General features: G+C 38.8%; 2 protein-coding genes and 1 long non-coding RNA gene across 3 annotated transcripts in view; 2 read left to right on the top strand and 1 right to left on the bottom strand.

Moving 5' to 3' along the window:
- Window positions 1-2,911, top strand: part of zranb3 (zinc finger, RAN-binding domain containing 3) — a 68,312-nt gene extending 65,401 nt beyond the window's left edge. The window contains exons 21-22 of the mRNA XM_051910507.1: window positions 2,053-2,184; window positions 2,535-2,911. Coding sequence (XP_051766467.1) covers window positions 2,053-2,184; window positions 2,535-2,633 — 231 coding nt within the window. The 3' untranslated portion in view covers window positions 2,634-2,911. The remainder of the gene's footprint in view (window positions 1-2,052; window positions 2,185-2,534) is intronic.
- A 16,066-nt stretch (window positions 2,912-18,977) lies between these two features.
- The window catches only part of LOC127520603 (uncharacterized), an 8,342-nt gene continuing 2,894 nt past the window's right edge, over window positions 18,978-24,425 (top strand). The window contains exon 1 of the long non-coding RNA XR_007932162.1: window positions 18,978-19,797. This is a non-coding gene — a long non-coding RNA (uncharacterized LOC127520603). The remainder of the gene's footprint in view (window positions 19,798-24,425) is intronic.
- Window positions 21,549-24,425, bottom strand: part of ccnt2b (cyclin T2b) — an 11,616-nt gene continuing 8,739 nt past the window's right edge. The window contains exons 8-9 of the mRNA XM_051908886.1: window positions 23,964-24,034; window positions 21,549-23,831 (exon numbers count right to left, since the gene is read on the bottom strand). Of these exons, the coding sequence (XP_051764846.1) occupies window positions 22,905-23,831; window positions 23,964-24,034 (998 nt within the window). The 3' untranslated portion in view covers window positions 21,549-22,904. The remainder of the gene's footprint in view (window positions 23,832-23,963; window positions 24,035-24,425) is intronic.

Consider the following 24,425-nt stretch of genomic DNA (forward strand, 5'->3'; position numbering starts at 1 on the left):
TAGTGTAGCACACAAACACCCGCCGTCCTTTCCTCCCAGGAGCATCCAGCCTTAACACAACGCCTAGTCTGTCAGATTGCCATTGATTTTTCCCACAGTGCATTGCTACGAGGTGCAGGTTTGATTTTTGTTCGGCTTTTCTGTTAGAGCCCCGAGCGGCAGCGGCCTGATCAATAACCCGCTTTAAGCTCCAAGTGCCCTCGACGCACAAACAAGCTCGCTGTCATACATACGAAGGATTGTTACGGAGAAACGTTTGTGTGCATTTGCCGTTTCCTTGTATTAGCATGTGTACGTGTTGACTTATCGACTTCCGAGGTCTAGTAAGGAAACTTCCCACTCTCGTACTAGGAGGTTATCGTCCGTGCCATGACCCCCGGGGCTCCTGAGAGATTTAGGATAATTATTGGCTGACTCTGTTGAGAGGGAAGGAGAGGATTGATTCCTAGCGCTGCATTTTTTTCCCCAGAGACCGCGAGTCTAAAAACAGACGCAGACTGAAATGCCAGCGCTTTGGCTTCGGCCTCCTCGCGTTCCCACCGCTGATCTTCCACTTGTGATTCCCGCTTACTTCCACTCAAGCTTTAATCCTGGTGAAACACCTGAAGTCCTTCGCCACGGCGGTCTGTTGAAAAGCCTGCTGAGCGGTTTGGAATGGGGGAATTATGTTTCCTAGATTTCCCGATGGGCTATTCAGAGTACTTTCATGTAGCTGTTCAATAAAACAACAGGAATAAAAAAGGCTTTACACACAACAATGACACTTAAGACACTTGACAATTTTAAGACTCTCTTGGGTGGTGGTGACTTTAAAGTGACAAAACGACAACTGGTTTGACTGATATTTGTAATCAGCATTCACACTTTTGCTGCATTCACGCCACTGCGTAATTACTGTAATCTTGAGATGACAACACGTGATGTTATATTCGGAGCTGTTCACGTCCTCGGACTGGGCATTATGCGTTTCTATGGGACCACTATCAACGCCTAAGTGAATCTACAGTGGTCAGGTGGTACAGCGGCCACGTGGTACACGTGGGAGCTTTCAGAAAACTCCCAGCTTACAAACTGTAATTACGAGCTCTATGAAGACGTGAACGCTTTTTACTAGCCAGAATCTCGTAGTTACAGTAATAGACCCTTTTCACATTTCCGGGTTTCTCAGAAGTGGAAGTCGTCATAGTTGGGTAAAATTCTATGGCAGTGAATGAGAGAATACATTAAATATATTTTTTGTGTTCACATGTTCTCAAATAGCAAAAGAAAAACTCCACCTCAGTGTTTTCACAACTTTCAAAAAGATGAAAAAAACTGAGAGAGATTGATAACGGCAGTCAGAAGAGAGAAAGATGTCAACTTTACCGTCACTCCCATAGCCGCTGTATTAGAAACACCCTCACAGCAGCGTTTACTATTTTTTTGTAATTTGATGAAAAGGTAATACAATACTAATTATAGTGTTATAAATGTACATAAATAAAAATGAAAATATAAAAAACTTTACAAGATTTACGATGCTGATGACCGTTAAAACACGTCATCACAGTCCATGAAAAGGGTCCATTACGATATGGCGTGAACGCCCCTTTGTTTTCGTAATCGATTATTGGTTCTTCCGGTTTCAACAGGAAACAACATTAACAGATATTGCTCAAAAATTGTATTAAATTTTTTTTTTTTAAATATTATTATTCAAATATTTTTATTATTAATAATGAATAAAATAATTATTAAATATTTGTATTAAATTATTATCATTTTTGTGGTTAATATTATTAATGAAAAAACACTTATTATTATTATCATTATTATTGATGGATTCTAACAATATTTGTATTATTGTTGTTATTGTTTTAAAAAGCCGCAAATAGAATCAGTAAATAAAAACAGATTGCTCATATCGTCTTAGACATAAAAATAATCTGCATTATATCGGTCATGAAAAATAAATATTTTTTCACTTGCATTTTCCATTTTAGGCCGAATTTGATCATGTTGTGTTATCTGATGCCAAAACAGCCGTTTGAGTTGTCTGATGTTGTGTTGCAGCTGAATGAGATGATCCAGAGTCCCGTGGAAGGACAGTTCTGGCAGGTGGACCACATTAACCCTGTGTACAGAGGAGGAGGACAGTGTTCCCTAGAGAACCTTCAAACCCTTTGTACCGTCTGCCATCGTATGGTACAGTATCTCATCCACACAAACACATATACACTAATATTTATTTATTCCATAAAAAAAAAAATTTTTTTTAAAATATAAGCATACATGTTAAACATACATGTATTTATTATATACATAAATACATTTTAAATGTTTTATAAATAATATTTGTAAATATTTACTATAAATTAATAATAATAATAATTTTATATATCACATTAGTTTGTTATATACTGTTAAATGGAATTGAATTACCTTTTTTATTTCATTTTTAAATTTATAATTTGGATTTAATTTGAATATTGTTTATGAATATGCCACACATTTGTAAGATTTGGTGGTGAATTTGTGGACGGTTTATTTTGCAGAGGACCGCACAGCAGGCCAAAGATAGAAGTCAGATGAAACGACACCAAGCTGCCTCCAAACTGGCCTCTGACATCACAAGATTCTTCGTGAAGAAATGAGACGCACTGTCTGTAACTATTAAAAACATATTCTGAGCAGCAAAGAGCCGTTGCCTTGGAAAAGAGCCATTTGCTTGTTACATGTCACAGGCGTTATTTACAAACATCTGCAGTATTTGAGAATTGTTATTTCTGTGAATACGAGTTAGTTGATCAAATGGCTGTTTTTAAATCACTGGTCTCAGCATGACACAAAGCTTTTGAAACTTTTATATTTGATGTATATAACGATACATTTAAATAAAATCACCAAATAAACATGCTATATTTAAAGCACAGATCTCATGCACTCATGAAGTTTTCGTGGCGGCGTGTTTATTATACATGCTCCGACACTGAGCTGTGCTGCTCATGCGGGATTTGTAAGTTCTGGCACATTCAGTGATCCTGTTACACATTTAAACATTAAAAGAACTGAAATTCTAAGAATTTGCTCATGATTTACTTTAGAGTGAATGTTCTTTACGTGGAAGGTTCTTTTGGACAATGCATAACTTTTTGGATTGCAGAATATTTGTGTTGCAGGTTAAAGGGTTAGGCTCTTCAGACCACCGCAGGATTTGTTGGCATGAGATGTTTCCCAGTGTCCTGTTTTTTTTTGTTTTTTTTTGGGTCAGTGCAGTGATAGAAGGATGTGTGGAGCAGCAGTCAGGCTGGACAGGACGTTCTGCAGGCTGCATCACTTTCATGAGTGCCTATACACCAGAATAAAGCTTATCTCTCCCACTCAACAGAGTACGAGACAGACTGGCTTGAGACACAGGGTAGGTTATTCTTATACTGCTGAATACACTTAGAGGAAACTGCTATGGTAGTTACATGCACATTTTAGAGGTCTGCACAGGCTTTAAACTGAAGCCCCTACCCTAGATTGTTTAACCCGACCCAACCGGTTTTAGTTACATTTTAAGCCCGAATCCAACCCAAAATGAAATCCATTTCTCACAGAAAATACCTTTTTGCAATGCATCTATCAATAAACAAATACATGTAAACAAACACAGTTTTTCTTTAGTTACATACCCAAACCCGAAGCTAATCATAAAACACTGACCCGAACGTGACCCGAAACCCACAGGACCCATCAGGCTCAGGTCAGGGAGCAGATCTCTAGCACATTTGTGATGTTTTCACATTTTTCACATTTTTTAATTGTAACCTCTCGATAGTGTTTCGAATTTTATCAAATTTAAATGGAGAAAAAATAAGACCAACTGAATGAGTGAAATAAAAGCTCACTCTATATTTTATGTACATAAAATATATTTTTAATGATTTATATTTGTACGATTTTATAATTACATACATAAATTCAACAGGATTTACATTTCATATATTCTGATTTATGTACTATATATGAGTAGTGTGCAGTGGTGTTTTAAATTGAGGCAAAGTCCTTACAGGTTTTTTTTTTATATATATATCAAATGTAAATTTATGTCCCTGTTACACTTAATTTTCCTGATTACACATTACATAAAAGACTTAGTGTTCTTACGCATTTTTACATTTATTCCAAAATAATAACTAAAGGCAGTAACAATTTAAACAATATATTTTATTTTTGAACTAATGTTTAGCTTTTCTTTTTAATGGTCAACTTATTTTCAACAGTCATCAAGCTTGTACACTGGTCACAGACACGAAGATGTACCTTTAATTTCCCTAAGCTGATTGCTCACTAAAAAACCCACAGTCATCATGTTTTCAGGCCATTTCAAGTTTGATTTTGAGTGTCATAAAACGTTGATTACTTACTTTTTAATTAGTTTTCCCATTAAAGCCATCATTGTCTTCATTCAGGACGATGAGAACGCGCACGAAAACAAAAGGCCGGATTTATCGCGAAAACCAATCATATCCAAGCATAACCGATCACATCCAATCATAGCAGGATGAAGGCATTGCCTCCTCACGTGACTTTCCCCCATTCATTCTCAATTACCCCCCACCAAACTCACCGCACACTTTGGGGGTCTGTTAAAATTCAATGGGCAAGCCTCCCACTGTAACTTCACCTGTGGGTCACCTGTGAGTGTTGCTTTTATACACTTTTTAATGTCACATTTTGTAATATTTTCTTTGTTTTATTTTTGTAATGTCGGATTATTTTCTAATCCATTTTTTGAGGAGACACTGGCTTCCTTGCCTGGGGAAACGTGTGTGTGTGTGTGTGTGTGTGTGTGTGTGTGTGTGTGTGTGTGTGTGTGTACACAATCAGGCATAACATTATGACCACCTTCCTAATATTGTGTTGGTCCTCCTTTTGCTGCCAAAACAGCCCTGACCCGAGGCCACTAGACCCCTGAAGGTGTGCTGTGGTATCTGGCACCAAGATGTTAGCAGCAGATCCTTTAAGTCCTGTAAGTTGCGAGGTGGGGCCTCCATGGATCAGACTTGTTTGTTCAGCACATCCCACTGATGCTCGATTGGATTGAGATCTGGGGAATTTGGAGGCCAAGTTAACACCACAAACTCGTTGATGTGCTCCTTAAACCATTCCTGAACCATTTTTGCTTCGTGGCAGGGAGCATTATCCTGTTGAAAGAGACCACAGCCACCAGGGAATACTGTTTCCATGAAAGGGTGTACATGGTCTGCAACAATGCTTAGGTAGGTGGTACGTGTCAAAGTAACATCCACATGGATGGCAGGACCCAAGGTTTCGCAGCAGAACATTGCCCAAAGCATCACACTGCCTCCACCGGCTTGCCTTCTTCCCATAGTGCATCCTGGTGCCATGTGTTCTCCAGGTAAGTGACGCACACACCTCTGGCCATCCACATGATGTAAAAGAAAACATGATTCATCAGACCAAGCCACCTTCTTTCATTGCTCTGTGGTCCAGTTAAGATGCTCACATGCCCACTGTTGGCACTTTTGGCAGTGGACAGGAGTCAGCATGGGCACCCTGACTGGTCTGCGGCTATGTAGCCCCAAACGCAACAAACTGTGATGCACTGTGTATTCTGACACCTTTTTACCAGAACCAGCATTAACTTCTTGAGCAATTTGAGCTACAGTAGTTCGTCTGTTGGATCGGACCACACGGGCCAGCCTTCGCTCCCCACGTGCATCAGTGAGCCTTGGCCGCCCATGACCCTGTCGCCGGTTCACCACTGTTCCTTCCTTGGACCACTTTTGATAGATACTGACCACTGCAGACCGGGAACACCCCACAAGAGCTGCAGTTTTGGAGATGCTGTGACCCAGATGTCTAGCCATCACAATTTGGCCCTTGTCAACCTCGCTCAAATCCTAATGCTTGCCCATTTTTCCTGCTTCTAACACATCAACTTTGAGGACAAAATGTTCACTTGCTGCCTAATATATCCCACCCACTAACAGGTGCCGTGATGAAGAGATAATCAGTGTTATTCACTTCACCTGTCAGTGGTCATAATGTTATGCCTGATCGGTGTATATAAACAATATTGTTCAAACGATAATCAATTATATTATATTTTATTATATTAATTATATTCTGAACTATTTATTCTGATTTATATATTCCAAGGTAGATACATATAGTGAAATTACAACTATATATTAAATGTATATAATTTAAATGCACATACAATTCAAAATATATATTTTATTTAATAAAAAAATTGTTACATAATTTATATATTAAAAAATATTATTAATAATTATTTTATATCTTTTTAATATAATTATTTATATATAGAAAATTGACCTTTTTTACTATTTGGTCCAACTAATACTTACAAAAATGAATAAACAAATGTTTTAGTTTTGTAAAGACAATTAGTTTGTTAGTTTTATACTTGTCTACAAAATTGATTTCAAGAATTTAAACAAAAGTTTAAATGTTTATAGATGAAAATGAGTCTTCTGAAGATTTTGTGGTGTGTGTGTGTGTATATATATATATATATATATAATACATATATATGAAAATATAGTCATAAATCCTGATTATGTAGTTGTGTATGTTAAATATATCTTTGTCGCATGTGTTGAGTTGTGAAATGAGATGTAATCCTTCTTCAGGCATCACAGAAAAGAAATTGCGCTGCACCAAAACTTTGTGTTATTTTAATCTGTCTCTCAGGAGTAAACTCAATAAAGGCTGGGGGAGGGAGGACAATACTTCCGTCGCCACGGCAACAGACTTGAGTGATGCATATTGCCAAGGAGATAGGGGCATTTTTACAATTCGACTGTCTGTTCACAGTGATGCTGCCAGACAAATTAGCCGCTTAAAACCCGTCTCCCGAACACTCCTCTGCCATCAGCGTTGTTACCCTTTGACCAAATCACTCGCTCAGAAATGACGCACCTTTCATTATCACGAGACAATGGAATAAATAAGCTCAGGTATGATGAGGAGGGAAAATGTTTGTTTAGAAAAGATTAGGTTTTCAAAATCTGATGTCAACCATGCCGTTCAACTAGGCGTTTGTTGGAGAACTTCCAAACGTAAGAGACGTTTCAGAGTATGATTAACACAGTGATGCAGCGTTTCCAAAGTAGACAGAAACAAGGTAATTAGTGTGATATTCTCTGGGAAAAGTTGAATGTTGGCATGTTACTTAGAGCGTTATGTTCGTGTAGACATAACAAGCTGATATTTTATTTTAAGACACGTGCAAATTGCATTGGTTGGCTTATGAAAGTACCTGTTTGGATAATCATGATGTTCTGTGACTCGTTCGGCACCTCTGAGTCTGATTTCGCTCAGGTGTGAGATACGCTCGAGTGTATGAGTTAATGAGGCACAACCAAAAACTTTTTTTTTTTTTTTTGTCTGCCACAGCTTATATAGACACAGCTGTGTGCTTTTATTCTCTTTACATCTCCGTTTTATGAGTAGCCAGGCAGTCTTGAATGGACCAGAGACTGAATTTAGAATAACAAGGACACACAAAAACAGGCGGCCAATCATGGGTGATTCCCTTGGTTTCCTGTCCTTTGAATCCCGGTTTTTTGATCTTCAGAGAAAATGTAGCCTCTGACGTCTGAAACCTTAACAAACCCACGCATAGTGTGAGCTCCTAAATTTACACATCACTGATGATGAGGCTGGAAACGCATCTCTGTCATAGAAAAAATGGATCATAATGGCAACAATAACAAGTACATTTGGTCTCCACTTTTATTTCTCATAACCCAAGACGTACGTCAGACATAACAACTAGCAGGTTAGCATGCAGTATTTCAGCTACATCTTATTGACTAACCACTTGTATATATACATATACAGTTGTGGTCAGAATTATTGGCACCCTTGGTAAATATGATCAAAGATGACTATAAAAATAAATCTGCATCGTTTTCCTTTTGATCTTTAATTCATAAAATTGGCAAAAATCTAACCTGTCACTGAAGGAAAAGAAACACATTTCTCCAGAACACATTGGCCACAATTATTGGCACCCCTAGAATTTTTTTATGAGTAAAATATCTCTGAAATATATTCCCATTCATATTTACATTTTTTTTTAGCACACCAGGGTGATCATGAACATGAAATTGTCCAACCATGACTTCCTGTTCCACAGGAGTAAAAACATGAGGAAACACAAAGGCCAAATTCCCTTAATCATTCATCACAATGAGTAAAACCAAAGAATATAGTTCTGATGTGCAGCAAACGATTGTTGAGCTTCACAAAATATAAAGTGGCTGTAAGAAAATAGCTAAAGCATTGAAAATCCCCATTTCCACTATCAGGGCAATAATTAAGAAGTTCCAACCAATTAAAGATGTTACAAATCTTCCTGGAAGAGGACGTGTGTCTAAATCGTCCTAATGCGCGGTGAGGAGGAAAGTTTGAGTGACCAAAGACTCTCCAAGGATCACAGCTGGAGAATTGCAGAGATTAGTTGAGTCTCGAGTCTCAGAAAGCCAAAAAAAAATTATGAAACAGCACCTACATCCCCATAAGTTGTTCGGGAGGGTTTCAATAAAAATCCTCTGCTCTCATCCAGAAACAATCTCCAGCATATTCAGACAAGACTGGAACTTCAAACGGGACCGGCTTTTATGGTCAGATGAAACTAAAAAAAGAGCTTTTCGGAAGCAAACCCACCAGATGGGTTTGGTGCACACATGGATAAAAAGTACCCCATGTCCACGGTTAAATATACTGCTGGATCTTTAATGTTGTGGGCCTATTTTTCTGCTGGAGGTGCTGGACATCTTGTTCAGATACATGGCATCATGGATTCTATCAAATACTAACAGATAAAAATCAAAACCTGACCGCTTCTGCTAGAAATCCAATAATGGGCCATGGTTGCATCTTCCATCAGGACAATGATCCAAAACAAACATCAAAACCAACGCAAAAATGTGTCACTGAGCACAAAATGAAGCTTCTGCCATGGCCATCCCAGTCCCCTGACCTGAACCCTAAAGAAAGTTAGTGGAGTGAACTGAAGAGAAGAAGCACCAACATGGAGCTGGGAATCTGAAGGATCTGGAGAGATTCTGTATGAAGGAATGGTCTCTGATCTCTTGTCAGGTGTTCTCCAAACTCATCAGGCATTATAGATGAAGACTCAGAGCTGTTATCTTGGGAAAAGGAGGTTGCAAAAATTATTGGGTGCCAATAATTGTGGCCAACGTGTTTTGGAGAAAAACATTTCATAATGTGTAACCTTATTAAACATACATATATAATATAATAAAAATATGATATTCAAATATTGGAAACGGATAATATATTTCTGACTATTAATAATTTTATCAGGCTTTACACTGTATATGCTGCTTTTAAGTACTTTTATGGGCTTGTGATAATGGCCCTCAATGGTGAGATAATAAATAGCTTTTTAGAGGATGTGGCAAAACAAGTACACTCGTACAACTATAAAGGACAGGTATGCGCTGACTTTGAAAGAGCTCTTGGGTCATTGAAGGGTTGATGTGTCTGCCATCCCTCTGTAATAAGGCACTGCTGTCAATACGCTACGGCCCCGGTGAGTAATGGCCATTACTTCTCTGCCTGTCAAAGAAATCAGAGTTCACACCTGCGTACGTGGACCTATGCCACCACCGGCACGTCTGTGCAACTTTATTACCGATGAGAACAAAAGACTAGCAGCAACACAACAACTTTAATAATGCAGAGACTGAGAGATATTGAGTGGACATCAAATGAAGGCACGCGTCCCGACGGCCCCGGGGGATCTCTGAAGGAGGCCGGATTCAAATGACTTTTTGTGTTTCTTGTCGGGCAAACACGGCGAGGGAGAAATGCGGACTAAACAATAACAGAAGAAGGTAATAAAGTAGGTTGGGCAGAAGTAGCGCTCTGGGGTAGGAGACTAGCTACTGTCTGTCAAAGTCAAGGATGTGCGAGAAACCGCTTCTGTGTCAGATGGAGGCTGATCCGCATGGAAACTTGTCTCTGCCACTGAATAAAAAAGGTAATTGCGACTTTTTATCTCACAATTATGGATTTTTGTCCTTGCCATTGTGAGAATTGCGAGATTAAAGGGTTCTGAAAAGTAATTAATGACTGAAAATGAAAATTCAGTCATTAATTACTCACCCTCATGTCGTTCTACACCTTCGTTCATCTTCGGAACACAAATTAAGATATTTTTGATGAAATCCGATGGCTCAGTGAGGCCTCCATTGTCAGCGAGATAATTAACACTTTCAGATGCCCAGAAAGGTACTAAATACATATTAGTTTTTTACTTTCTTTTTTTTATTCCGTGGCGGAAACAATCTCCGTACCGTCCTCGTTCTTGAATGAGTTTCTGTTTTTTGGGGGGGGGACTTGGTTTTGCCACCAGGTGTGGATGTTAGTCAGGTATAGTAACATAGAAACCGTTATGAAAGAATGTGATCTGTAAAGATGAATTGCAGTGATCTGAAGGATGGTGTCTGTTTCTAAGGGAACGCAAAGCATCTTGGCTCATTCTCAAACTTTTCTCTGTGTATCAAGTATTTGCCCTTTAGCTACTGACTGAAGATCAAGTTATTCAGAGCTAAATTCTTGAGTAACACAGCAGGTTTTTTTTTATTACTAGCTGTCGTCTGGAAGTGTAGCATTGAAATGCAAGCTAAATCAAGAAAAGACTAAATGGAATAATTAACGCAGAACCGTGGTTCAGTGATGGTATCAGATGCTAATACCATGTTAAATGGGATGGGTTGCAGTGGTTAACTAGTCATCCAACAAGTTGATTAGTGAGGTCAAATAATAACATAATAATAACATTTTAGCAGCAATGCTGTAAGAGAATAAATGTAGAGACGCAACTAAATTTGGCTGGAATTTCCAGCGTCTCGCTGGTTTGGGAGGGAGCATGAAGAATCATTTTCAAACATGAATTGGCAACTCTTGAGTCTAGACCTTAAATTTATTGAAAGTGTTTGGGATGTGCTGGAGTAGACTTTGCAGAGTGCTCACCTCTTGCATTGTCAGTACAAGATCTTGACCAATGAATTTAAGGTCTGAACTCAGAGGTGCCAATTCACGTGTTAAAAAATGATTCTTCCTGATCCCTTCCAAACATTATTTCACAATTTGAGCCTGATAAATCTTGGCTTTGTCATCCTGGAATATGGCCATGATGTGTCTTCTTACATGGTTATTTAAGAAATGAAAAGCTACACACTCCATCAGTTAGGCTTAGAAAAACAGTTTCCAAATATATTACATGCTAAAAACATAATAATCACTGCAATAATGATCCAGACATAGACACTTAAGCATTTGCCTATTTAAATCTAAGTTTTTTCCACAAATTTTGTATATATGCAAATTGTATAATATCCATAGTACACAATTGTAGTAATTGTGCAGTTAATTCTCATATTGTATTTTCAGACAGTTATATTATTTTTATTATATATTTATTATATTATAATATTTTTCCTCTCCCCAAATTGGTCACTACCAAAACACTATAATATATAATTTAATAATAAGGGTTATTAAGATTTTGTTTACATCTACCTAAATATGTTTTGCTATTTTATTAAAAAAAAATGTTTTCACAGATAAATCAATAACAATTACAATTTTAACAATATTTCAAGTGTAATTTATGAGGTTTGTTGTATTTTGAATCCAATCTTTGTAAAAGGCATAAAGTTAATTGCGTATTCAAATTATGAAAAAAATGGAACTTGCATCGCATCAGTTAAGCTTTTTCCGTAAGTTGAATAGGAAAGGCATAGGACGTAGCTTAAGCTTTTTGAACTGCGAGAGTTTTACACTTTCTTCGTAAGTAGAATACAGAAGGCGGTCTGGCAGAAGCTAGATATTTTACTTCATAACTTGTTAAATATGGATTTTTTTTACACAAACGCATCGCTTCGCTTCAGAAGGCCTTTATTAACTTTCTAGACACTTTCTTCAGCTCATACTTGTGGATCCTCACTCACTGCCATTATAAAACTCAGATGCGTCAGGATATTTATTAATATTTCTCCGATTGTGTTCATATACACCTAGGATGGCTTGAGGGTGAGTAAAGCTTGGGCTAATTTTCATTTGAAAGTGAACTAATCCTTTAATTGCAGAAAAAAGGTGACGTTCCTTAAAGTTATACACATATTTTCAGACGTTTGAACACATTTACCTCAAAATGATGGGACCTATCTACTTACCGGCTGCACCCGAAAACATAGGCAGCTGATTCGTTGCCTCATAGGCAGTGACTCTGCAGTCAGCGTTTGTACACGAAGGCACTGATTTCGGACAGACTTCTGAGGCAGCCTAACAGTTTAATGATCTACAGCAAAACAGAGCGAGCTTTGGTGAGAACTAAACAAATATTTAATTACTACAGTAGTAATTTCCCACTAGAAATGTCATCAGAAGTGGAAAATGTTGATCAAAAATGTAAATTTACACACAAACCGACCAGAAACTGCAACTTTCAGACGCCATCTTTCTTTTTCTAGCAAATGTCACGAATGGAATGCATAGGATTGTGGGATATCAAAGGCAGCGAAGGATACATCTATGTAGCCTTAAAAAATTGATCAGATGAAGGTATCTCAGGAGATGGGAAATGAAGCTAACATTGGATTAGGACGTGCCTTGATGCCTTCCTACCCTTTGGAATGCGTCCTCTGAAGGCAACATTTTTAAGTTTTCGGATGCAGCCATGTAGCTAGAGAGGGACACAGGTTAAAATCAGTCTCAGTCAATGGACTAAAATATACACTGTTTCAGCAGTGACATGAAAATGCGGGACACGTTTTTTACATAAAGTTTAATGATTTACAAAATACTAAAAATAAAAAAATCTAAAATATATTTTTAAAAACAACAATGGAATAAAATGCAAAAATTGTTTCAATATAACTAATAAATATTAAATATTATTGTGGGTTTCAATAGATAATGGAAGGATCTTAGTAAACATCTAAGATTTGAATACTTAAATGCTTTTTAAATGTGTTTTTTGGTTGTGGGACAGCAGTTTGCGCCAATTCTGCAGAATATATATTTGTATACACACTGATCCAGAAACAGTCTTCGCTGCCCCAATCCCAAACCTCTCTGATAATCAGACAATGTCTAGAACTGATCCCAGAACAGCACGACAGGAGAATACTCCCCTCCATCCAATTAATTACAGTAATCACTGCGGAGAGCATCGAGCATCCCTGCAGGCGCCAAACCAACACACAAAACAAGCGATCGAGGAAAGGGGCAGGAATAGAAAGCATTAAAAAAGGATGGACGTTGGGTTTTAGGAAGACAGGAACGGCAGGTGTGCAGCCTCTGGTGTTTGGGATGAGGTTTTTGGGGGGAGGGGGGGAGAGATTCGCACGTAATTTGTTCTTCCGATACCTCGTTCCCTGCGTAAACCATTAATCTTCCTTAAACTCCCATGCAGAGGAGAACTCATTAGTTAACCAAAAAACAGGCGAAATTTGCTGCGCTAAGCACATTATCTCTCACACGCACACACAAACATGGAAATTTGGAGGCCAGTTCTTACTAAATGAGTTTCTAATGACATCCAGCACACGGTTGGGGAAGCATCAGTGTTGCGGACGCCAGCGTCCGCTCCGAGGAATAAAAAGAGACTCTGCGATGTGTTCAAAAACTGCCTAATGGGTGTCATTTGCTAATGTGATTATATTTACAACAGGATGACTGCCGTTTCTTTACAACACTGGTGGTGGTCTCTGTTTATTTTACACGCTCAGATGTTTGCGCGCAGTATGCGTGGCTTTTGCTAGATAATGACCAAAAACACAATCAGTCCTATCGGTGGGGATTATACAAGAAAATAAGACTGTTTATGATTCACGCTACCTGCGGCCGCTTAATGGATAAGGCTCCGACTGTTTTTCTTATGCGCCGTATTATAAATTTACACTTCAATTACGTCTCGCCACAGACCGTATTAGGGGCGGAAAGGACGTTTTTGACAGCTCAAAAGCCCCATGACGGTGCTGAGAAGGTGTCTGTGAGTGTGAAAGAGAATATGATTTTGCATTGATTTATGAAGCTGGCAATTCTGCCACAGTAAACAGCCATTTACTACAAAATGGCCAGCTGAATTGAACTGCAGCGGTGGATGGATAATTGTGTGATGAAATTCTCTGGCTGTCGTTTTAAGGTGTATCACTATTAATAGGCCTATTGCTCATAATTAGGGTTAAAGATCAGACCAAACCTCTAACCTGAAGTTGTCCCCCACTGTTTGAGCTAGATCGGACATGAATGAGGCTTCAAATCATGTGGCTTGTTGAGAAGAGTGTGCTGTTTTTATTTACAAGTGGTTGAACCAGAGATTGTATTATAGGGAGATGAGACGGTCTGAATCTCTTACCATTGGAGAAAGCGTAACGGCTAACTTAATCACGTGCGGCACCTCTCAGCCTATCGTGTAATGGACTCTGGTCTCCTATCCTGCGTACTGGCAGTCTTTACCGCAGCTGCAGTGTTAGCATTAGCTGTTACGCTTTTTTGGCTAATGGTTGCAGGCTTGTCATCTAGTGGCTTTGGCTGAACCTAGCAACCTAGTTTTCCAAAGAGGTCTCTCATCCATGTACTGACCAGGCTCAACCCTGCTTAGCATCAGTGGGCAACCAGTCTTTAGCTACAGGGTGATAGTTGCCGGTTTTACAAACTTCTGTACTCTGTAAAACAGGTCGCATCGCTTCCGGTTCAGGTCTTTTGTATGTGCTTTGTTAAATATAGAGACGTTTTACTCAAGATACCTTCAAAGGAGCGAGCAAAGATGAGCATAACCAATGTCCATCACATATGCAGATTGATATCTATGTTGTAGCAGTGAGTTTGGGACATTCAAATTTTCTTCAATAGAACATGCAAATCAACTTTTTTGTCGTTTTCTATATACAGTAGTTTGCCCCTTCAAGGAAACCGCCATTGGAGTTGATGGAGTTGAAGGTACAGTATCTCAGAAGTGAGTACACCCCTCACATTTTTTATAAATATTTTATTATATCTTTTCATGTGACAACACTGAAGAAATGACACTTTGCTACAATGTAGTGAGTAGACAGCTTCTATAAGAGTGTAAATTTGCTGCCCCCTCAAAATAACTCAACACACAGCCATTAATGTCTAAACTGCTGGCCACAAAAGTGAGCACACCCCTAAGTAAAAATGTCCAAATTGGGCCCAATTAGCCATTTTCTCTCCCCGGTGTCATGTGACTCGTTAGTGTTACAAGGTCTCAGGTGTGAATGGGGAGCAGGTGTGTTAAATTTGATGTTATCGCTCTCACTCTCTCATACTGGTCACTGGAAGTTCAACATGGCACCTCATGGCAAAGAACTCTCTGAGGATCTGAAAAAAAAACAATTGTTGCTCCATAAAGATGGCGTAGGCTATAAAAAGATTGCCAAGACCCTGAAACTGAGCTGCAGCATGGTGGCCAAGAACATACAGCGGTTTAACAGGACAGGTTCCACTCAGAACAGGCCCCGCCATGATCGACCAAAAAAGTTGAGTGCACGTGCTCAGCGTCATATCCAGAGTTTGTGTTTGGGAAATATACGTGCTGCCAGCATTACTGCAGAGGTTGAAGGGGTGGGGGTTCAGCCTGTCAGTGCTCAGACCATATGCCGCACACTGCATCAAATTGGTCTGCATGGCTGTCATCCCAGAAGGAAGCCTCTTCTAAAGATGATGCACAAGAAAGCCTGCAAACAGTTTGCTGAAGACAAGCAGACTAAAGACATGGATTACTGGAACCATGTCCTGTGGTCTGATGAGACCAAGATAAACTTATTTGGTTCAGATGGTGTCAAGCGTGTGTGGCGGCAACCAGGTGAGGATTACAAAGACAAGTGTGTCTTGCCTACAGTCAAGCATGGTGGTGGGAGTGTCGTGATCTGGGGCTGCATGAGTGCTGCCGGCACTGGGGAGCTACAGTTTATTGAGGGAACCATGAACGCCAACATGTACTGTGACATACTGAAGCAGAGCATGATCCCCTCCCTTCGGAGACTGGGCCGCAGGGCAGCATTCCAACATGATAATGACCCCAAACACACCTCCAAGATGACCACTGCCTTGCTAAAAAATGTCTCCAGACCTAAACCCTATTGAGCATCTGTGGGGCATCCTCAAATGGAAGGTGGAGGAGCGCAAGGTCTCTAAGATCCACCAGCTCTGTGATGTTGTCATGGAGGAGTGGAAGAGGACTCCAGAGGCAACCTGTGAAGCTCTGGTGAACTCCATGCCCAAGAGGGTTAAGGCAGTGCTGGAAAATAATGGTGGCCACACAACATATTGACACTTTGGGCCCAATTTGGACATTTTCACTTAGGGGTGTACTCACTTTTGTGGCCAGCGGTTTAGACATTAATGGCTGTGTGCTGAGTTATTTTGAGGGGACAGCAAATTTACACTATTAAACAAGCTGTACACTCACTACTTTACATTGTAGCAAAGTGTCATTTCTTCAGTCACTCAGTCACATGAAAAGATATAATAAAATATTTACAAAAATGTGAGGGGTGTACTCACTTCTGTGAGATACTGTAAATTTTGTAGCTGCGAGATAATGTGTCATTTTTCAGAGTAAGCTGGCTGCCAAATTTACACTGCAAAGGTGGCACAGAAGCGCTTCTGAACTGGCATTTAGATGTCTATACACAGACTGTTTATATATAGACTGCTGCTTAGAGGTGCCATAAATGCATTTACACAGCAATTTCGACTATAATTTTATACTAGAGGCTGAATTAGGCATAATTTGGTCTGGCTTTTATGCAGCATTCTTTACACAGAATTTTGAGCAGGCACAGAGCAGCCTTAACTCATCTGTGTAAAGAAGCCTTTATTAAGCTTAAAATGCAACTGCAGAAAATGTATAGTTTATTTTTTATAATACGTTTTAAATGTATTTTATATTATTATTTAATATTAATAATAATTAGCTGTCATTAATTTCACCTCTCTCATTTCTCCTTGTCTAGACTCTAGAGGTTAATGCAATTAAGAAGTGGCACATCTTACCCCACTCTCCCCTATCACAGTACCAGATGTGCCTCAGCCAATAGTGGAAAAGTTCAACTTGAAAGAGTTTTCCAGGTTATTGAGTTCTTTATGTTCTGTGGTTGAGCACATCACACATGTACCACCTTCTCTCCTCAAAGTGTTCGCTTTAGTTTTGTTCCACACTCAGAATTAGTTTGAGAGTCATCACAGCTGTTTCGGGGTTCAAACCCCCCGGAGTCGTCGCTACGGGAGGGATGTGTCTCTCTGCAGAGCATAAGATGAACTAAATGGGTCAGTCTCTTAGCCATAATTAGTTCAAACGTCAATGCCTCTGAATTATGGATGAAACAGGAAGTCAATCAAATTTTTTTTGGAAGTTTAACCACCTTTTTTTTTTTTTTTTTTTTAATTGGAGAATCACTTCCATGACCTGATTTGACTAAACTCTGCACACCATGTAGCATATTGACAAATAATAAAGTGCATTTTCATGACATAATTGTGATTAACAAAATATTTTTATTTTTATTTCTGTCTTTAAAAATTCGGAGTGAAATATTTTATCAAATATATTTACACAATTAAGTGAACTTAAGTGTAGATGAATAATTTCACTACTTTAGTTTGATGTTGCTATTTTTATCATGTCCCATGGTACTGCACTAACTTGAAAAACATGAAAAACTGTCTGTTTATTAAAAAATATTCCAGGTTTATCTTCAGTTTTTTCTTTCTCTAATGAAAATGTTTTGTGGGAACTTTACATCCTGTTAGTCTTTTGTAAAATCTCTAACTACAAAAGCCAGTTCCTTAATGACATCTTCCTGCAGGAAGTGACGTCATTTTCATGGGAAAACAAGTATTGGTAATGGATTTAGTGACTTTTGTGTCTTATGTTTTGTGGTTAGTTTGTCTGTGTCACTCTAAAACACACGGATACTCACACACATTCGCCACGGTACACCTCGTACCAGGTTGGTCCCCCTTTTGCCTTCAGAACTGCCTTAATTCTTTATTGCACAGATTCAACAAGGTGCTGGAAACATTCCTCAGAGATTTTTGTTCATATTGACATGATAGCATCATGCAATTGCTGCAGATTTGTTGGCTGCACATCCATGATGCGAATCTCCCGAAAAGCTGCTCTATTGGATTGAGATCTGAGGACTGTGGAGGCCATTTGAGTAGGGAACTCATTGTCATGTTCAAGAAACCAGTTTGAGATGATTTGAGCTTTGTGACATTATCCTGCTGGAAGTAGCCATCAGAAGATGGGTACACTGTGGTCATAAGGGGATGGATATGGTCAGCAACAATACTCAGGTAGGCTGTGGTGTTTAAACGATGCTCAATTGGTACTAAGGGGTCCAGAGTGTGCCACGAAAATACCCCCACCCCTACACACACCATTACACCACCAGCAGCAGACTGAACCGTTGATACAAGGCAGGATAGATCCATGCTTTCATGTTGTTTACGCCAAATTCTGACCCTACCATCTGAATGTTGCAGCAGAAATCAAGACTCAACAGACCAGGCAATGTTTTTCCAATCTCCTATTGTCCAATTTTGGCAATCCTGTATGAATTGTAGCCTCAGTTTCCTGCTCTTGGCTGACAGGTGTGGCCCATGGTGTGTTTGTACTGTAACAGTGTTTTTTGTATGTTTGTTTGATGTATTAATATACAATGGGGTTTTTTTAAGCAGTAACAAATTATAGGTATTTTATCATTTAAACTGTTTTTGTTAATGTTAAGTACTGTAGCATTTGATTTAAAAATACTTGTACTAATTGTGGGTGATGTAATAGTGTCAGTATAGCTTCAGTAATTGTTGTAATCTGGCAGAAACTATTGTTACCATGGTAATTCCTATTAATCCTATCAGGGTAAAACATTTTGGAGTGGGGCTGCAGATCCAGAATATATTCAACCTGTCTACGTTTGTTGATTCAGCAGGGACAAAGCGAAAACTGAGCTCGGATCAGCATATTGGCTCTAATATACTGGTTAAATATGAGCTCAGCAGGTCCCAGAGCAAAGCTTTGATTAAATCAGCGTCCACAGAGAGGCTGTGTTTTCACACAAATCTGATTTCTTCCCTCCAACTCCTTTTTCCGCATCGCCGGGGCAAGAAACCCACCAAAATTGTGAGAAGATTATCTCAAACCTCATTCCTAAACAAAACTCCGCTCGAAAAGTTCAAATCTCAAGAGGAAAGCTGCTCGAAAAGGCTTCCAAGACATATGAGAAAAATGACGACCGTGGATCTAACTCCGTCTAAACTCAATATAAATTCTTATTTTAGAAAAACTGATGAACAACGCGTTCTTCAACACGGCGTCTGTCACGTGACGCCACGTACGAAATGTACTATAATTCTCCGGCAGAGCGGAACAATGACATATTTACGTTTTATTTCCAACGATGGAGTAATAATTTGTTTCCTTTTACAGTCTGAAATCTCTCTGTACTGTCACTAAACTGTCTTGTTACATATATCAAAACTAGATCTTAGACTAATGGTACTTCAGACTTGACAGAAATGGTTTTAAATTGCTGTGTAACGCAATTTGCGAGTACTTAAGGTTAGGAACCGCGAAACACGTTCTCGGTCTGACAGAACAAGAAAATGTCTACTCTGCCTTCCATTAGGACGAACAGAAGAAACCGCTTTCAATGGAGCTGTCAGTCAAAATCCATCTGCAAAGGGTATTATGAACATAATCAGTTCTGAGTAAGTTGTCCAGCACTACCACACACACATACACACACACAATGACTTTACAGACATATATAAACACACACACATCATTGCCGTTTCAATCAAGGCACCTTGACAGCTCAATATTGTACTGAAATGTTCCCATCTCCATTCATCTACAAGGAAGGTAGAAATGGTGAGGGGGAAAAGGAAGAAAGGAAATGACAAAAAGAAAGGGAAGGGAAGCATTGAAATGAAAAAGCTAGGAGATGCTAAATGAAATCAAAAGAAAATGTTCTTACTTTCTTAAAGGGCCCATGAAATTCAGGATTTAGGAGTGCATTAGTTTAGCCTCAAAGCTAACACAAAGAGTCTGAATGTTTTTGTAACAAAATACACCAACTTTCACTGCCTCTGAAACAACTGCTAATATTAACAAAGCTGTGTTGGTGGGGCAGGTTATATTAGCTAATAATATGTTATGCTAACTCTTCACAGTCCAATCAATTTCTGAGGCTAAAATTATAGTGGTTAGCATTCTCCAGTTATTATTGACGTCTTTAAAAACCCCAATATGCAAAACTATTAGCTTGCCCTACAGGAGGAGTGAGTTAGATGTGTGTAAGATGATGAAATTGCATTTTGAGGTTAGAAGCAGTTGGGGTGTATGCTAACAGATCAAAACACCTGTTTTTTGTTTTTCTTTTTTTTTTTCTTTCTTTTTCAAAAGACCTGCCTGCCACGTTCAAATGATTTAACTTTAAAAAAAAAAAAAAAAAGTGACATTCTTCATAAACCAATTTGAGTCTCATGGGGAACGAGGTCGTTTTTTGATGTCTGGATCAACCTTCGGACCACATATCTGAACCACTGGATGCTGGAGACACGTGACTCAAGAGCTCCATCTGGTGGTCAGGAGAGGAATTGTACTGGTTTACTGGCAGCTGCCGCCGAATTCAACACATTTGATATATTTCAAAATGGCATAACATACTACTATTTGTATAGTATGCATGTTTTCTCCATGTATAAAAAATGACCGACTACATTTGCCAAAATGTGCAGTACGCAAAATAAAAAGGAATTGACCTACTGACTGCTTATCAGCAAAAGCCTGTATGCTTATATTGCAGTTTAAACATGTCAGTTTTGAGCCTCCTCTGTGCTTTGGGATAAGGAAAGCTGGTATGATATGACATCATGATTTAACAGAGCTATTTTACTAGGACTGCAATCTTACAGCAGATATGCTGATCTTCAAAACATTGTTCATAGGGAGCTGTGTAAGCATATGGTGTGTGCGCACCAACAAAAACCTGCAGTTATTTTTTCTTTTGAATGACCAGGGTGACATTTTCATTTTTCTTTTTTGCAATTATGTAATCACTGTAGTTTCATACAAAATTAATAATAATAGTGATTATAAAAGGGATCAATATAAGCTTTGGTCAAGCATTAACCGATAACTACTACTAATATTAACTATAGCCAATATGACATTTTATATAAGCATATATTTAATAATAACATTAAGCATCACATGCCTCCCCAAAAATATTAATATAAAAAAAATTAAATCCAGCATACAAGTTGACTCTCTTTAATTTACTTTATTAAATTTAAAATAACCTCTAATATTATCAGCAGTAATACTGGCCTAATCAGACCAACACCAACTTAAAAAAAAGAAAAAAAAAAAAGAATAGGTATTTCATTAAACTTTTAAATAACCATAAAATAAAAAAAAAAAAAAGACATGGGTAAAAAAAAAAGACAAAGCAATATTTGATATGCAATTTTCTTGGATGTTTATTAGACGATCCAAAACATCATCCATACAGACTCATATCTAATACTATAAGAAGAACTGTGGCATTCCAAATAAAATAAAATAAAAAGATGGAAACATAAAAGTTTCATATAGTTCCAACGGTGGGCAAACACTGAGGCACAAACCTTTGGTATCTGGTGAAAGGAGGTTATAACAGCACAACAGGAGTCTAGGCCACATCTAGAGTGAATGTCTCCTCTTTATCCCCATCAAAACGGTCCCAAAGCTGAGAACATGAAGTTGACCGTTGGTTCATTTGAATGGCAGCCCACTTATTAACCAATCATAAACAGCAGCCAAAAAGGGGAGAAGACAGGAACAGAAATCAAATCTTAAATACTGAGATCATAGAAAATTGGATAGATACACACAGGCAGCTAAAACCTCTATCGTACAGTTTTAAGGCTCAACGTACACCGCGATGAACAGAACAGATCAGCTGAGAATTCTGGGATGCGATCCTGACCGCTCAAATCTGGCACACAAAACAAAACAAAAAAGAGCCACTTTCTTCTTGCCGAAAAAGGCATTTTGCTTTCCACTGTAAAGGGTAATTAAAAAAAAAGGAATTGCAAGAATAACGTCTTCAAAATCATACAATCATCAGACATAACGTTACTATGCAAAGGACCCTGGGCACGATGATGTCATCAGTTCAGCTTTCTAACAAAATAGATAACTTAACAGTACATTAAAAATTTACAATATATGGAAAGCAATATAATGGAATCTGTGTACAGGCATTTTTGTGAAATTTCAACTATAATTCTCAGTTATGTTTCGACTGATGTTTTTCACCTTTAATAACCTCCAAACCTGAGCATTCGTGAGATATAATTATACATAGATATAGCGATACAAATAACAGTGAACAGATATCTGCACCTTCCTTTTGTAAACAGTCACACATTGTTATTTTCATCCCTTTGATTAACGAAAAAAAAAAAACATTGTGAATCAAGCATGAAGAACATATACATTTTCACATCACATTGCGTTGCGTTTTTCCAACTAAAACAAGTTAAAATTGCCAGAGGCATTTTGCAATCTCTCTTTAGCAAGCTCTACGACTCTAAGAAAGTTTTAAAATCGTAAATACACAATTGTTGTTTACACGTTTACACTAAAACGCCATTACAACCTTCACTTTGTAGTTTTTTTCCTTTAAATTCAGTGATAAAACATGATTAAATCAAAGAGAGACTATGACATGTAACGGACGAGTGATTCTTGCATAAAATTAGCTAGAGAACGAAAATTGACGTTTTTTTGAGGTTTTACGTAAAATGTTAAGATTTTTTTCGCTAGTTTAGAAGTTGTGTGCATTTAATAGGGAATCAAGCATATTAAAAGTGTCTTCATAATCCATGTGTGGACCGTTATTTATTAAAGCAGCATTGGGCTCAGAACTCTGCCCCTCCCCCAGCCTCCTGTCAATCTTCGCCAAATGGGCATGGCCTATTGGTTGATTGACAGAGACAGAGGCAGAGGAGGAGTGGCTCTTGGAAGATCGGTGAGATTTGGATGAATGGTGGTGATGGTGGTGGTGGCTACCGTGTGAGTGTGAGGAGTCGTGTCTCGGCGCTTTGTGTGATGAATGCTCGCGATGCTTCTCGCGGCTGGAGCGCGGACTGTGACGGCTCTTACCACTGCCACTACTACTTTCTGACGAAACCTTGATCTTCATTTTCAACTCTTCTTGACTAGAGGAACCGTTCTCCGATGAGGAAGGGTGGCGTCGTTTGAGCGACCCGCTCTTCAATGGTCGCTCCTGTACCTGCTGTTGGGAATACTTCACCCTGATTGATGTAGACGGTTCGGACGACAAATGTCCGTGCTTTCGATGCTGGTCGCTTTCCTCCTCTTCATGTCTGCGTCTATGCTCTAATTCGGCTGCATGTTTTTCACGGTATTTCTCTAGAGTTAGTTTCTGAGGGGCGAGAGTTGCTGAGCCATGTCCGTGTTTGCTTGCCGGCGCCCCCTGGAGCGCAAGAAAAGCATCGGCGCTCTGGGAAATCTGTGCAGGGAAGCTGAAAGCAGAACTTGTCAAGTTCGATAGGCCGTTGAGTGACATTGATGCCCCATCCAATGGGAAAGAGGTGGAAGGTTCAGAATACATGCCCCCTCTGATGTCACACATGCCTCCCATCAATGAGCTGTCCTGGCTCAGAGCTGTCTGGAAGGAACCGTCTAGTGATTGGTTGTCGAGTTTTGGTTTCTTGGCAGCTTGCGTGGCCTAAAGCAAGAACAAAACTAAGTAAACCTTAATTTGTCCAATACTTGACTGTTTGCAATTAAATATTTATCCCAAATTTATTTCTGGCTTAGCATATGCTTTTTTTTTTAATACAAAAGTATTTGTACATACCCGCCAGTTTCGGATTCTTTTTAATCTGCTTGGTGTTTTTTCCAGGATCTGTAAAAACTCGTGAGTCAGGTCTACAAAAACAAGAGACAAACTTAATATATAAAAACCTTTGCTAAACGCAGCAATTGTTTTTTAAATATGATGTAAATATTAGGGGTATAACAGTACATGTATTCACCCCGAACCGCCACAGTCAGGGCCGGGGCGTGCCTATAGGCGAACTAGGCAGCCACCTAGGGCACCAGCACAGTTAGGGCAGCAAGAAAGAGAGGGATTTAGTTTTCAATTTAATTTTTTTTTTTTTTTTTGGACATTCATTTGGAATGATTTCATTTTTATCAAAAAGTTATCACCTGATTAGTTATTCTAAATCTAAACGAACTTCATTCTACCCAATACCACAACCCGCCCCGCCCCCTCCCAAGAGTGACTTATGCGAAACATCCTGATGTACATCCAAAA

The sequence above is a fragment of the Ctenopharyngodon idella genome, chromosome 10, assembly GCF_019924925.1.
Source record: "Ctenopharyngodon idella isolate HZGC_01 chromosome 10, HZGC01, whole genome shotgun sequence".
Taxonomy (NCBI): Eukaryota; Metazoa; Chordata; class Actinopteri; order Cypriniformes; family Xenocyprididae; genus Ctenopharyngodon; species Ctenopharyngodon idella.